The following is a 15,526-nucleotide window of genomic DNA, read 5'->3' on the forward strand; positions in this document are numbered from 1 at the left end:
CCGTAGTCCCACACGCGGCTCACGTCGCCGGAGAACAGGGGGCTGCGGGACAGAGGACCAGGTGGGCCAGGGCCCAGCGGGGGTCCCTGGGGGCCCCATTGGCCCGGGCGCACCTCCCAGGGGGCCGCAGCGGGGAGGCAGGGGTCGCACCTGATGGCCTGCAGATCCTTAAGCGACAGCTGGTTGAGGGCGACCCCCTTGGTCTCGGCCATGAACACGGCTTTCCCGGAGGCCTCGTGCGCCTGGCGGAACGGCATCTGGGGCGGCCGCCGCGGGGGGCTCCGACTTAGCCTTCCTCGGCTCCCTGTTCTGCCCGCGCCGTCCCTCACGCCCCCCCACCCTCGGCCCAGGACGTTCCCATCTCCTCCCGCTGCATCCCAGCCACCCCACACTCACCCCTTTGCGGACCAGGTAGTAGGCGAGGTCAGTGGCCAGCATGTCAGGACTAAGAGCCCGTGCCATGTTGTCCCGGTGAATCTGGGGGACCCCGGGAGGGGAGCGGTGAATCCTGGGGACCCTGGGTGGTGAAGCCGCCAGCCTCCCACCATTAGCCCCAGGCAGATCTACTCTGACCCAGCCTGGTCCGCCCTCTCCGCCGTTTGCCATCATCCCCGATAACGTTTAGGGGTGCTATGGGGGCTGCCGGCACTTTATCTCAGGGTCCCCATCTTTGGCTGCATCAGAACCGCGGGGGCGGGGTGGGTGGTGGGTAAAGACAGCCAAAGCGAAAAATGCCACCAGTTGCTCGTTGTTGAAGTTGGGCGCTAGTCCACAGGGCTTCACTGTGCGGTCTCAGCTGTGCATACTGAAATCTCCCGTCATAAGTGACCCAAAAGGAGATCTGGTCAGGCCAGTTGATGGGACCCGTAGCGTCTAACCTGCTTCCATTCTACTGTGGCTTTTGTCTCTCTGCTGTTCCTAGGGATAGGAGCAAACACCCACCCTCCTCCCCCTGCCCCAGATCTTCTGGATGCACCCACCCTCCCCTCCCCTCAAGACCACCTCCTGGCATGTAGGGGCCTGGGGGAGAGGACGGGGTCTTGCCTGCAGTGTGGAGATGACGCCCGTGGCCACCTGCAGGACAGCACTCATCGTGTCTGACACTTCAAATACGGCTTCCTTGTCCTCCTGGGGGCCGCGTGGCAGGAGGTGAGAGCCCAGCAGCCCTGCCCCCCCCCAATGAGGCATCCCACTGCCCTCCGCGAGGAATGCTCAGCACCTTGTTCAACCCACATCGACAGAGAGGAGAGCGTTCTCAAGGACAATCAAGGGCTGAGTGCATGGGAAGGGAGGCCGCAATTCTGTGGGGCCCCTGCCTCGATGTCCAGGGCCCCGAGAAATGGGATAAGGTGTACGTGCAGGTGGGGCCCTCACCCATAGCCCCAGCCTCGCACCTGTAAGTCCTTGTTGTAGGTGCTTGGGAGTCCCTTGAGCGTCATCAGGAGCCCAGAACACTGAGAAAAGAGTGAGAATGAGGAGGCTGGACCTCAGAGCCCATCCTGCAAGTTCCCTCGGGACCCTCCGGGTCAGCCCAGAGCCTTGCCCCCACTCCCTGCCCCGCTCACCCGCCCAAACACTCGCCCCGCCTTGCTCCGGATTAGCTCCAGGCTGTCTGGGTTTTTCTTCTGGGGCATCAGGCTGCTTCCGGTGCTGGGGACAGAGATGCTAGGGCTGAAAGGGCTCCCCTGCCCCTTGGCTGGTCTGCTGGCTGGGTCGGGTGAGGTCTAGCGGCATGCAGTTCCGGTCTGCCCCGGGCCAGGGATGGGGGGAGGGTGTCAGGGGCAGGGAGGGTATGGGGAGGAAGGAAGCCATGCTGGTGGGTACAGAGCCGGGTAGGGCAGGGCCCAGCCTTACCTGTAGGCATCTGAGAGCTGCACAAAGCTGAATTCCTTGGTGCCATAGAGGATGAGATCCTCGGCCATCCTGCTGAGGTGGGTCATGCACAGCGAAGCCCAGAACAGGAACTCAGCTTGCAGGGGGAAAGGGAGAGCAGGCCTTCTGGTCCCCAGGCTTCTCCTGCTCCCCACTCATTCTGGAGAAGCCCCAGGGGGACCAGACTTGGGGTGGGAGGAGGCAGGAGGGGAGCCAGGGCTAGATTAGAGCCAGATAGAGCTAAATTAGGGCACAGTGCAGGGGAGTGGCCCTAGAGGACAAGCGGACTGGCTCCGAGGACTCACCCACGAAGTCTCGCTCACTGGTGGCATCCATGCTGTTGAGAGTGATGGCCCCAAAGTTCAGTTCTGGAGAAGGACGTGGGGGAGGCAACAGGGCTGGGCTGGAGGGCAAGGAGGGCCTTCCTCTACCCCTAATCAGGTTGCCCAGCCACCTCCTCCTTGAGGCCCTTTTAGGGAGGAGAGTAGGGAGCAGCAGGAATGGGGGAGGGCCTCCTGTACAGGTCCCAGGCACGAAGCAGGAGCCCTGAGTGTCCCCAGCGCCATGCACTGCTGCTACAAGCCTTCTCTTGCTGCTCTAGCCTCACTGTCCGTAGGTAATAAATGAGGGTTTCAACCAGCCCCCTGCCCCCTCCAAGTGTGTGTCTGTGGCACCTGGGAGGTGCTGTGGGGGATCGCCAGGGTGAGGGGCAGGGCACCTCACCTGCTCGGAGCAGCTCCCGGTCCACACCCAGAGGGTTGCCCGCAATGGCCCCGCTGCAGGAACAGGGGATCCTAGGTGAGCAGGGCTCCTGGCACGCGCACACGCACTTGCACACACACGCACACACGCGCACACACACCCAGAGCCAAGCCCCGATGGTCAGGGCGGCCACCCAGGCAGCATGGCTGATGGAAGGCTTGTCCCTACGGAGCCGAAACGGCAGGCTGAGGGCAACCGGACGGCTCTCTCTGTAGAGCTCTGGCCCTGCTCTGGCATCCTTGCTAGCCCAGTCAGCCCCATCTCCAAGACCGCCTCGGGTCTGCGCGGAAGAACCCCTGACAGAGAGGCCCGTCACCTGGCTGGCTGGCCTCCTCTGTCCTTCCTAGTGCCTCCTCTTCCATTGATCCCCAAGGACCGGCTAACTATGTGGGACAGCCCCCGACTCCCGCCCCGCCACGAGGCCCTCGGGACACTGGGGGCTGACTCACCTCCCCAGGGGCAGGACATTGACCCGCTTCTGGACCTCCAACAGCCTCTCCGAGTCTCTGGTCAGCGCCACGGCATGGCTGTAGGAAGCCAGAGGGCAGAGGTCAGGGCCTCCGGGGCCCTCCCCTCTGTCACAGCCCCTCCACAGCACCCCTGCACGACGGCCCGCCTCACCTCAGGATCCAGTGGCTCCAGCGGATGGGCTGAGCCCTTTGCAGGTGTGTGTACCCCGGGAAGAGGACGTCGCGTTCCCTGTGGGGGAAGAGCCGCAGGGTCTGAGGCACTCTGCAGCTGCCGCAAGGTCGGCCTGTGTCGCCCATACCCCGAAGGCCCCAACAGGGAAGAGTGAGGGCAGCCTTGCAAGGACCTGCCTGTGCAAGAAACCAAGTGACCTCCTGGGGACAAACACATCCTAAAGGAAGAGACCAGAAGTGAGGCAGCGTGATCCAGGGATAGGGCCAGGGCCCCGGGGCCTCCCCAGAGCAGGATGGGAGCTGGGACCCGAGGCAATGCCATCCTCAGCTCTAAGGAGAGGTGACAGCAAAGGAGGGGACACCGAGGGGTACTACCTGGTGGGGGAGTCACATCTGTGAGCCCATGAGATGCGCCCAAGGACCTCAGAAGAGCAGGGGGCACTTTCAAAGAGACAAGGCGCTGCAGGTGATGGTTTTGGTTTGTTTGTTTTAATAAACAGCTTTACTGAGACATCATTCACCCACTTAAACTGTACACTTTTGTGTACCTGTCACCCCATCGATTTTAGAATGTTTTCATCCCCCCAAAGAAGCAACTTATAGTCATTAGCAGTCACTCCCCATTTCTCCCAGCACTCCCCAGGGCAATGGGTCTTAGGCCCTTGTTCTCCCCCACGTGGTAAGGTCTGTGAACAAGAGGTCACAGGGAGCTGGGGTCACCTATCTCTGACACCAGACAGGGACTTCTCAGCAGCAAATTGGCCAGGTCTGGAAGGAGCCAAGTCACCCCCAAAGACGTGAGGTCAAAAGAGCCAGAACTTGGGATGAGGCCAGTGGGAGGCAGCTTTGGTTGTCCTGTGCCAGCCATGCTGGGAGGGGACGGGGGCGTGGAGCAGCTGAAGAGTGACCTGGGCTGTCCCTGGCACAGGCAGGCCCTTTCCTCAGGCTTCAGGCATCTGCCTAGTGCCTTAGTCTCCTACTTACGAAGCCTCAGAGGGTGAGCTTGCCCTACCTGCTGAGCTCAGCTGGCATGGGAGTAGGAAACATGGCAAGAAATGCCCCCATTCCTGGCTGCTTTACCTCATTAGTCCAGGAGTTCCAGGACACCCCCGAGCCCCGGGGCATGGCTCCCCAACCCCCTTCATACTTGCCACGTAGATCGAGCATTCAGGCTGCCTGTCCCATGGCAGAGGAGACCCTGGCTGCCCTCGTGCCCCTCTCTGCCACCTGGGTGCTCACGGGAAACTCACGCCTCGGCCCGGTCCACCATCGTTCTGATGAGCTCCCAGAGGAGGGCGGACAGTTTAGAGCAGTTCTGTCGCATCCACAACCTGAGGTCCGTGACTACCTGTGGGGAGGAGAGGGTGGCACTCAGGGACACAGATGTGTTGCTTCACTGGGGAGCCAGGACCACTGCAGAGCCCTACATCTGCCACCTGGGCTCCCCAGGATCAGGAATGCACAAGGCCCGGGGTCGGGTGATGGGGAGTGTGGGAGCAGCACCTGGTCATTCCGACTTCGGCCCGTGTGCAGCTTCCCCGCAGTCTCGCCGATGAGCTCCTGGGGGCGGAGGGAGGCAGGGGGTCATGGTCAGCCCAGGCAGGGCCTGGTTCCTACCCGCCCTGTCACCTTCCCTCCAACCCCTGGGCCCTGCCATCTCTGCAGAGGCCACCTGCTCTGAGGTCCAGCCAGCAGGGAACAGAAGGATGGTGCTTATGCTCCAAGGGGCCATGGGTGAGGTAGAAGGGGGAGGCCAAGTGGACAGCAGGGGGTCATACCTTCAGACGTCGCTCGTTGGCTGTGTGAATATCTTCATCATTGGGGTTTAGTTTGAAGGTGCCCTGAGCCCACTCCTCAGCCACCTGCAGCAGATGTCAACAACCCAGGGGTCAGGGGTCAGCCATCCACAGCCCTGGTCCCACCCCGACTCTGATCATTGACTATCTCTGCGTAAGAGCTGCATCCTCGGGGTGCTCCCCAGGAAGCGTGAGTGCTCCACGGGGTGTTGTAGCCCCCACACCCAGGGGAGCACCTCGGGCCCAGGTCTCCTTCCCCTATGAGCCATGGGCCACGGGCCACAGAGGCATTGAGGGATGAAGAGAAACACAGCACAGCATATGGTTTACAGGGCACCTCGACAGGGGCACCTGTGGGGGGCTCAGTACATTAAGCAGCTGACTCTTGATTTCGGCTCAGGTCATAATCTCAGGGTTGTGGGATTGAACCCTGCGTTGGCTCCCCGCTCAGTGAGGAGTCCGCTGGAGTTTCTCTTTCTTCCTCGCCCTCTGCCCCTCGCCCTGCTTTCTCTCGAAGATAAATAAATAAAGCTTTTAAAAATTAAAAAAAATAAATAAATAAAGAGCACCTTGACAGACATTTAATCCCAAGGGAAAATGTGCCTGGAGAGCACATCCTCCACAACCTGTTTGGGACTTGATGGAAGCCTGGGACCACAGGGTGGGGCTCTAGAGGGGGCTTTTGGGTGTACAGAATACCTTGTCCAGTCCATGAAGTATCTGGTCCATCTCGGCCTTGGTGAGAAGCCCCGCCTTCTCCAGGCCCCGGCTGTAGGCCTTGCTGCCCTGCACGTCCACCTCCCACAGGTGCCGGTCGTAGGTAATGGATGAGTTGAACTTCTCCATGATGGGGTCCACTGCGCCCACAAAGCGGCCACCCCATAGCTTCCCACTCTGGCCAGGAGAGCAGGAACAGTTAATCTCCTTCCCACCCTGAGAACAGCGCCTCTCACAAAGGGCCCGCGGGAGAGCTAGCAAGTCTGACGGCAGTGGGAACCAGCAGGCAGGGCCATTCTTACTGGACAGGTAAGGAAACTGAGGCTCAGAGAGGGTCAGGAACTTGCTCGAAGTCACCTGAGGAGTCAGTGTGGGAATGTGGCTGGACACTGAAGTTAGGGTTCTCTCCCACCCGTGACACTTCTCTAAGGAAATGATGGCAGGGGACAAGGCACCCCTGAGAATAGAGCAGAACTTCTGGGACCTTTCGTGCCACTGACCAAGGGGAGAAGTCACTCCGAATGCAGAGTCTGAGTCCAGCTCTGACACTCTGACGGTAATGACAACAATCCTCGCTAGCGTACTCCGCATTCTCACTGCGTGCCAGGCGTGACTGCGACCGCTTGGCCTGCGCCAACAGAGACTCTGATGGGGCTACCAATTCTATCCTGCTGCAGAGAGGGGGAAACCAAAGCACAGAGCTCTTGTTGGGGTGATAGAGCCCAGACCACAGCCCAGCTAACTGAAGCAGAGTCCGCACGCCTCCCCCAATGTTCCTCTCTGCTGGCTCTGATATCCTGAACTTTTGCAGCAGGGACAGGAGAGGAAGCACCTGAGGGGCCCCGTCAGGCTCAAATGGCCTGCATTTCTCTCCCACAGCTTGGGGCAGGGCCTAAGATCCCAACCTCCACCACTCCTTTGGAGAGTGCCTCTGGCACATCTCTTATCTTTGGCCTTCTAGAAGGTCACCAGCTGACCCTATGCCCCCCAGGAGCTAAGGGCAGAGGGGTGGGACAGAGACACCTCTGTTTTGAAAGAGTACAGAGGCCACAGCATGTGACAGATGGGGGAGGGGTACCGAACACAAGGGAGCCGTCCTAGCTCCCAGAAGGCTAAGGATTGGGAGAGTGCCCTGGGTGAACGGAGGCATTTTACTTCACTGCCGACTTTCCTGCGGAGGGGTAGTTTATAATGGCTGCTGGGGACATATGTCCTCCTCTGTCACCCTGCAATGTCCCAGACCCCTCCTAGCCACCTGACTGTGGGCATATTCCATAACCTTTCCAAGCTGCAGGGTTACCCCCAATAAACAAGGACAATGGTAGTACCTATCTGCTTGAGCTGTTGTGACATCCAGTTAGGTAAAATTTCTAAGTGCATACATAGCACAGTGCCTGGCACTCAGTAAATCCTCAGTAAGGGAGGGGCCGAGGGCCGCCAGAGGCTGGGCGTGTCTTAACGCCTCTCCGGGCTCCTGTGTGCACCATGGGGGCCTCCACTGCACTCACGCCCCAGGCTGTGACCTAACCCCTCGCTGCCCAGCAGCCTTGGCTGTCTGAGGACTCTGCCCCGCAGAAGCAGCCTCCGCCCCCCTCAACCTTTTGAGCTAGATCCTCCCCTTACCTGCCAAGCCTTGATCTCCCGCAAAGCACCACGTGGGTCCCTCTCCTGACCACTGGGGCCAGAGGACCAGGGCAGGCCAATGCCAGTCAGGACTGGGAGCCAGCGGGCCCCTCCACCCGGAACCTGGCGCTGCCTCCTCCAGCAGGCCCTGGACTCCCAGCCTGGGTTGTTAGTAATAACAACTACTTAACAAGCGGGGCTGCAGCCAAACCAATTAGCACTAACCCACAAGACGGCCTGGGGCAAGCAGAAGTCACCTGATGTGCTGGTCTCCTGAAGGCAGTCCACTCTGCATTGGGGCCAAGCTCCCACCCCACTGGCAGGCTTAAAAAGACCCCAGAAAGGGGCGCCTGTGTGGCTCAGTGGGTTAGGCCTCTGCCTTCAGCTCAGGTCATGATCTCAGGGTCCTGGGATGGAGCCCCACATCAGGCTCTCTGCTCGGCAGAACGCCTGCTTCTCCCTTCTCTCTGCCTGCCTCTCTGTCTACTTGTAATCTCTCTCTCTCTGTCAAATAAATAAATTAATTAATTTAAAAAAAAAAAAAGACCCCAGAAAGAGGGGGCCTGGTGGGTCAGTCCACTGAGTGTGTCCGACTGTTGCTTTCGGCTCAGTTCTAAGTCCTGAGATAGAGCTGCGCTGCTAGGCTCCCTGCTCCGTGGGGAGTCTGCTTGAGATTCTCCGTCCCTGTCCCTGCCCCTGTCTCTTCTCCCCCCGCCCAAACTCTCAATCTCTCTCTCTCTCTCTCAAATAAATAAATAGAATCTTTTAAAAAATTTTTTAAAAAGATTTTATTTATTTATTTGAGAGAGAGAGAGAGCACAAGTAGGCAGAGAAGCAGGCGGGGCTTGGTAGGAAGCAGGGTCCCTGCTGAGCAGAGAGCCCGATGTGGGGCTCCATCCCAAGACCCTGAGATCATGACCTGAGCCGAAGGCAGAGGCTTAACCCACTGAGCCACCCAGGTGCCCCATAAAATCTTTTTTTAAAAAAAGATCCCAGATGGATGTCAGAATGAGGTGCTACCATCTGGGCTCTGAAGAGAGGGGGAGTCCCAACAAGGCAGAAAGGGCCCTCCTCTAGCCTAGAGCACATCTGGGCCAGAATGACACCTTTGGGGCAAGGGTGCAGGAGTACTGGTTTGGGTTGGGATGAAGGAGCAACAGCCAATCTAGAAGGCACAGGGAAATACCATGTTGTTACTGTCGGTATCCTTAGCCAGCATTTACTGAGCACCTACTGTATGATACAACAGCTCAGCCTTGGGCTAGGCATTCTACATATGCTATTATACCCTCCTGGGAGGTGGGCATTGTTACCCCAGGGGATCAAGAGATTGCTTCAGAAACCGACTCTGTTTGCCTCCAAAGTCCAAGCCCTACTGTGGCCCCTGACATCATGACCCAGAAACCAGCAGGACAGGCATTCTCATCCAGTTTATGCAGATGAACAAGCTGAGGGCCAGAGAGAGGAAGTGCTTTGCTAGCTAATGAGGACCAGAAAGGACTGGAACCCCGACCTCCTGCTTCCCAGGCCACAGGCTCCATTCACTGGCACCAAGCAAACAGCCCCCTTTACCTGAAAGGTTCAAAGCAATGACCTCATGACCCAGTACCTTCCAGAAGGAGGCAGAGATTTATTATTATCCCCATCTGCCAGATAATCCAACTGAGGCCCCAGAAAAGGAACCTGTGCCTAGGACTCCTGCCAGAAGTGGTCAGGAAGAGAACCCAGGCGCCCTGTGGCTCTAAGGAAGAGAGGCCAGTGAGAGAGCAAGCCACCAGGCACTGGGGCCACTAGGGCCACAGGGCATGGTCCCTGAACCTCCTGGTTCTGTCCACCAGCCAGAGTCACGTGGCCTCTGCTACAGCGGGAGAAGGGGCACAGGGTGGGGACCGACAGGAAGGGCATCGGGAGGTGAGGGAGCTGAATGAGGGGGCTCCTTTCCTGCGCCCTGGCTGGGAGCACTGTCCGGTCGGGTCGGTCAGGGCCACCCTCCTCGCCTCGCGGGTTGGGAGCGCCACAAGTCTCCTGGGGCGTGGACGGGGCAGAGAGCAGACGGTGATGCGCGCCGGGAAGTCCAAGCACAGGCCTCCCAGGCTCCTGCAGGTGCACCGGGAGGTTCCGTCGCCCGCAGCCGGCGAAGACCGGGAGGGTGGCCGGCGGCGGGTGCAGCACGCGGGATCCCGCGCGCAGGTCAGGGCCCCGGCGGCTCCCAGAGCGCCCCTCCCCCCCGTCCGGCGTCCCCTTGGTCCACTCACCTCCGAAGCCATGCCGGCGGGTCCTGGTCTCCAGGGGCCTCGGCGGTGCGGGTCTGGAAGACAAGCCGGGACTGAATGTCCTCGGCCAGCGGCCTGCGTCCCTCGGGAGGGGCGGGCTCCGGGCTCCGGGCTCCGGCGCTGGGCTTGACCCGGCGCGGCCTGCGGGGAGGCGGACGTGGGCAGCGCCCAGCGCGCGCCACGGTCGTCGGCGTCCTCCGCTCCGCCCGCCGCGCGTCCCTCCTGTCCCGCCCGTCCCGCCCGTCGGACACTCACCGCTCCCGGCAGCGCCGTCAGTCCCCCGCCCGCAGCCTGGCGGGGCTTTTCTGGCCGCGAGCGCGTCACAGCTGCCCCGCCCAGGGCCCGCCCCCTGGCGGCGGTCTCTCCAATCCCAGGCGGCCTGCTGGGGGGCGTTGCCTCCGCCCTCCAACCCCGGCTGTGGGCGGAGCCGCTCGGAGGCGGGGCTTCGGGTCTGGGGACCCAGGACGGGAGTGGGGGCGGTGAGGGCGGGGCCAGAGCGACAGCGCGGAAGGCGGCGACAGCGCGAGACCCTGGAAACAGCGACCAGGCCTGGCGGGGGAGCAGATCAGAAGGTGCGAAGGCCCCATCATCCGTCCGTCCATCCGCCCATCCATCCATTCGTCCGTCCATCCATCCAACCGTCCATCCATCCACCCATCCACCCATCCATCCATCCATCCATCCACCCACCCATCCACCCATCCAACCGTCCATCCATCCATCCATCCATCCACCCATCCAACCATCCATCCATCCACCCATCCACCCACCCATCCACCCATCCAACCGTCCATCCATCCATCCATCCATCCATCCATCCACCCATCCAACCGTCCACCCATCCAACCGTCCATCCATCCATCCATCCATCCAACCGTCCATCCATCCATCCATTCGTCCAACAGAAGCACCGGCCCCTCCTCTGTGCCGGCTGGACTTGATGTGAAGAAGAGAAATGACACCTGCCCCAGGAAGCCCTGACAGCGCAGACGGTGTCTGGAAGCCGGAGGGCAGCGCGCAGGGCAGCGCGCAGGGCCGGGGGGGACTGGGTACTCAGGGCAGATTTCCCTCACGAGATTCAATCTTCAACAAAAGTGACAAGCATCCGACGCAGGGCCCGAAGGGGCTTCTGGTGGGCACGTCCCCACGATGAGAGGGAGTTGGCTCTGCAAAGACGAGGATTAAGATTTTCCCTGCAAAGGGAGCAGCCTGGGCAAGGCCCAGAGGCCAGAATGCAAACGGCCTGCTTGGAGAGCAGAGCCGGCTACAGCGGCGGCAACACACCGACCGGAGTTGGACGGGCGGGACTGCTGGAAGGAGGTGGGGGCAAGATTAGGAAGGGCTTTGAATGTCAAGGGACAGGGTTCGGGCTCGGTCCTGTAGACCACAGGGACCAACAGACCGGGCTTACTCGCAGTTCCTGGAATGTATCAGGCTGTTTCGAGTCTCCTTAAATGCTCTTCCCACACTGGGAATGCCCTTCCTTCGCCATGGTCTCGCTGCTCCCACTGCCCGTCAGTGTTCCAGCTAAGCATCATCAGTGTTGGGGAGACTCCAGGTGTCCATCCCTGTGCTCCCACCGGATCTACAGGAGCATCTAGTAGTCTTTCCCTGAATTGAGAGTGCTGTAGTTTTCTTTTGTTTCGTTTTTTATTTCATTAGAGAGAATGAGCAGGGAGAGAGGCCTAGGGAGAGGGAGAAGCAGAGTCCCCGCTGAGCAGGGAGCCTGACCACAATGCTGGGATGATGACTGGAGTGGAAGGCAGATGCTTAACCACTGAGCCACCCAGGCGCCCCAAGAGCCCTGCAGTTGAAGCTTCCAGGTCCTCTTCCCTACCAAGGCCTCGTCCACGTTATCTTCAGGACTCCCAGCCCTTTCTTGTCTTCTCCCACAGAAGCCCCAGAACTGGGCTGCATCAGGTCACAGGTAGACAGAGTTCGGGAAGCCCATGAACCCAGCTGTGTGAGTCATGTGCTCCTCTAAACTGAGAGAACATTGTGGCAAGTCCCTGGGATCTACCTGTTAGGGTCTGAAACCTGACGTCCCTTCCCAGGCGGCCAAGAGGGAGAACAAACGGTGCTCTGTAAACATGAGTTCACAGCCCTGAACATCCAGCAACCTGTAGGCTCCAACCCTCGGGAGGGTTACCTGAGGCTGGAAAAAGTCCGGAAAGATGTTTGAGAGCAGAGCTCTAACCACGATGCAGAACACAGGCAGGGCTGTAAATAACAACACCTAACGCAGTGGCTCACCGGGTACCTCCTGCGCTAAAGCCTTTACACAATTGATCTTTCATCTTCACAGCAGTCTTCTCTACAGATGGAGAGGTTGAGGTCACAAAGAGTTAGAGGTTATGGACATGCCCGTGGGCAGCCAGTTCCAAGGAGACAGTCAGGCTGACCGCAGTGTGCCACATGACAGAAGAGAGACTGTCACCTCAGACTGGCTTGCAGCAAACAGTAAGCCTCTGCTGTGTGGAGGCCCCTGCAGGGCTGCGGAAAGGAACTCAGGAGCACGATGAAGACAAGGAGGCAGAATGAAGGCTTGTGAAGAAACAAAACAAAGCAAAGCAAAAACAGACAAATCAAAATAACCTGGAGTTAAGGCCCTGACAGTAGACACTAAAGTGGGCATGACCTTAATCTTAAGGAAATGTCCTTGGCATTAAAGACTCATGGAAGCACAGTAACCAAGTTCTCTCTGAAAAACTGACGTCTCTGAGCAAAACCTCAGGGAGGCTGAGAGGGGTTTGGAGAAGGGTGCCTGCCAGTGGCCAGTCTGTTACCAGCACAGGCAAGATGGAAAGGAAGGACAGGTCCTCTGTAACCATCAGAGGCCACCCTCTGCTACCTGTAGTCTATACAGAGCTCAGACAAGGATCTGAAGACATGTATAAGTCTTTCTATGCACATATGCTTTCATTTCCCTTGCTTAAATACCTATGAATTGAATGGCTGGACCACATGGTAGATGTATACTTAATTTTTCAGGAAATTACCAAATAGTTTTGCAAAGTGTTATACAAATTTGCTTTTCCCACCAGCAGTATAGGAGAGTCTCAGTTCTGCACATCTTTGTCAACACTTAAAATGGTCAGTCTTAACTTTAGTCACTCCTATAGGTGCATAGTGTGTTTCATTTATTGGTTTAATTTGCATTTCCCTAATGACTAATGCTGAGCATTTTTCCATATGATTATTTGCCATCTTCTTTATCTTCTTTGGGGAGGGGTCTGTTCAAATTTTTGTCCTTTTTAAATAAGATTCTTTGCTTATTATTGTATTTTGAGGGTTCTTTATATGTTCTGGATACAAGTCATTCACCCAGATATACACTTAGCAAAGATTTTCGTCCAGTCTGTGGTTTGTCTTTTCTTTGTCTGAACAGGACTTTTCTTAGAGGAAAAGTTTTTTTTTTTTTAAAGATTTTATTTATTTATTTGAGAGAGAGAGTGAGAGAGAGATATGAGAGGGGAGAAGGTCAGAGGGAGAAGCAGATTCCCCATGGAGCAGGGAGCCCCATGTGGGACTCAATCCTCGGACTCCAGGATCATGACCTGAGCCAAAGGCAGTTGCTTAACCAACTGAGCCACCCAGGTGCCCTTTAGAGAAAAAGTTTTTAATTTTGATGATACAAGTCCTTTATCAGGTATATGATGTATGATCTGCAAATATTTTTTTCCTATTCTGTGGATTGTCTTTTCACTTTCTTGTTTGTATTGTTTGTAGCACAAATGTTTTTAATCTTGGTGAAGTACAGTTTATCCATTTTTTGTTGTTGCTTGTTTTGGCCATTATGCCATTCTGGGTCCCTTGTATCCTCACACGAATTTTATAACTAACGTGTCAATTTCTGCAAAAAAGACAGTTGGAATTTTGATAAGGATGTATTGAGATCAATTTGGAGAGTACTGACATTTTAACAATATTAAGTCTTCCAGTCACGAACATGGAATGTTTCTAATTTAATAAGATCTTATTTAATTTCCTTCAATAATATGTTATCATTTTCAGGACACAAGTTTTGGATTACTTTTGATAAATTTATTCCTGAGTATTTTACTCTTTTTGATGCTATTATAAATGGAACTGTTTTTCTAGATTTCGTTTTCCAACTGTTCACTGTTAATGTATAGAAATGAAGTTGATTTCTATATATTGACCTTTTGTCTTGCAATCTAGTTGAATCTGTTTACCCAGCAGTTTTTTTAGCAGGCTCTTTGTGATTTTCTAAATACATGTCATCTGCTAATATATTATTGCTTCTTCCTTTCCCATCTCAGTGTCTTTTTTTTTCCTTGCCTAATTGCTCTGGCCATTACTTCCAGTACAATTTTGCATAGCAGTGGTGAGAGTGGACATCTTTGTGTTGTTCCTGATCTTAGGGGGAAAACATCCAGTCTTTTACCATTAAGTATGATGTTAGATGTAGGTATTTTAGTGTCCTGGACTGACCAAAAGAAACTACCACAAGGTGTGGTGGCTTAAAACACGGAGGTTTATTCTCTCACAGTTCTGAAGGCTGTTTGGCTAATTTTGTCAAGTGCCTTGGGATTATTGATATACCTGGAAAGATTTGTATTCACTCTTTATAAAAATTTTTTATGTATTTATTTCATTTTTTAAATTTTATTTATTTATTTGACAGAGAGAGAAAGAGAGAACACAAGCGGGGTGGGGGGCGGCAGGCAGAGGGAGAGGGAGAAGGCAGCTTCCCGCTGAGCACAACTCAATGTACTACAGTCAGATTTTCATAGATGCCCTTTATCAGATCGAGAAAGTTCCCTTCTATTCTTACTTTGTTATTTTTGTTTAAACCATCAATATGTTTATAGAAATTTAAATAGTAAGAAAAAAATCTTACCTATTTGCCTATGTAGTTAGCATTTCCTGTGCTTTTTATTCCTTTGTGCGGATCCAGATTTCCCTCTGCTATTATCTTCCTTTCATCTGAAAGCATTCAGATGATGAATCTTTTCAGCTTTCGTATACCTGAAAATGTCTTCCTGTCATCTGATTGTTGTTCTGAGAGATATTTCTTCCACATACTAAATTCTAAGTCGACTCTTTTCCCCAGTAGTTCCCCCACTGTCTTCTCATTTGCATTGTTTCTAAAGACAAATCTTTCAGGATTGTCTTTGTACCTCTATACATAACATGTCTTTTTTTTCCCCCGCTAGCTGCTTTTAAGATTTTTTTTCTTTATCACTGATTTTGAGAAATTGATGCAGTTTTCTTCATTTTCCTTGTTGAGTATCTTAGGTCTGTGGATTTATAATTTTTGATATTAAGCTATCTTTCTATTCCCTTCTTGCTCCCCTTTTTGGAGACCCCAATTATTTGTACATGGTCTTGAAGTATCCCACGGCTCCTTGATGTGCTTTTATTCTTGTTGATTCTTTTTCTTTCTGTGTTTCATTTAGGACGGTGCCTATTTTTATGCTTTTAATTCACCAATCTTTTTCTCTATAATGTCTAATCTGCTATCCATCCAATTCAGTGTCTCGAATCTTGTCGTTTTCTTGCCTTTTCTTTTTTAACACACAGCTGTTAGGGGTGCCTAGGTGGCTCAGTGGGTTAAAGCCTCTGCTTTCAGGTCATGATCCCAGGGTCCTGGGATCAAGCCCGCATTGGGCTCTCTGCTCAGCAGGGAGCCTACTCCTCCCGCCCCCCGCCCCCCCCCCCGCCGCCTGCCTCTCTGCCTACTTGTGATCTGTCAAATAAATAAATAAAACCTTTTTTTAAAAAACTACACAGCTGTTAGTGCATCTCTAAAATATTGCAAAGAAGTCTGAAAAATCATCTGGTATCTTGCTGTTTCTGTAGATGAACAGCTTAGATC

At 55.2% G+C, this 15,526-nt stretch overlaps 1 protein-coding gene across 1 annotated transcript in view; it reads right to left on the bottom strand.

Moving 5' to 3' along the window:
- Window positions 1-9,830, bottom strand: part of ASL (argininosuccinate lyase) — a 25,907-nt gene extending 16,077 nt beyond the window's left edge. Inside the window, exons 1-16 of the mRNA XM_032872307.1 lie at window positions 9,667-9,830; window positions 5,771-5,965; window positions 5,054-5,137; window positions 4,779-4,835; window positions 4,526-4,623; window positions 3,256-3,333; window positions 3,084-3,161; window positions 2,596-2,648; window positions 2,178-2,240; window positions 1,855-1,969; window positions 1,566-1,650; window positions 1,395-1,454; window positions 1,045-1,128; window positions 397-477; window positions 151-257; window positions 4-42 (exon numbers count right to left, since the gene is read on the bottom strand). Coding sequence (XP_032728198.1) covers window positions 4-42; window positions 151-257; window positions 397-477; window positions 1,045-1,128; window positions 1,395-1,454; window positions 1,566-1,650; window positions 1,855-1,969; window positions 2,178-2,240; window positions 2,596-2,648; window positions 3,084-3,161; window positions 3,256-3,333; window positions 4,526-4,623; window positions 4,779-4,835; window positions 5,054-5,137; window positions 5,771-5,965; window positions 9,667-9,678 — 1,289 coding nt within the window. The 5' untranslated portion in view covers window positions 9,679-9,830. The remainder of the gene's footprint in view (window positions 1-3; window positions 43-150; window positions 258-396; window positions 478-1,044; window positions 1,129-1,394; window positions 1,455-1,565; window positions 1,651-1,854; window positions 1,970-2,177; window positions 2,241-2,595; window positions 2,649-3,083; window positions 3,162-3,255; window positions 3,334-4,525; window positions 4,624-4,778; window positions 4,836-5,053; window positions 5,138-5,770; window positions 5,966-9,666) is intronic.
- Between the last annotated feature and the right edge of the window lie 5,696 nt (window positions 9,831-15,526).

The sequence above is a fragment of the Lontra canadensis genome, unplaced genomic scaffold (assembly GCF_010015895.1).
Source record: "Lontra canadensis isolate GAN:19392208 unplaced genomic scaffold, GSC_riverotter_1.0 scaffold45, whole genome shotgun sequence".
Classification (NCBI taxonomy): Eukaryota; Metazoa; Chordata; class Mammalia; order Carnivora; family Mustelidae; genus Lontra; species Lontra canadensis.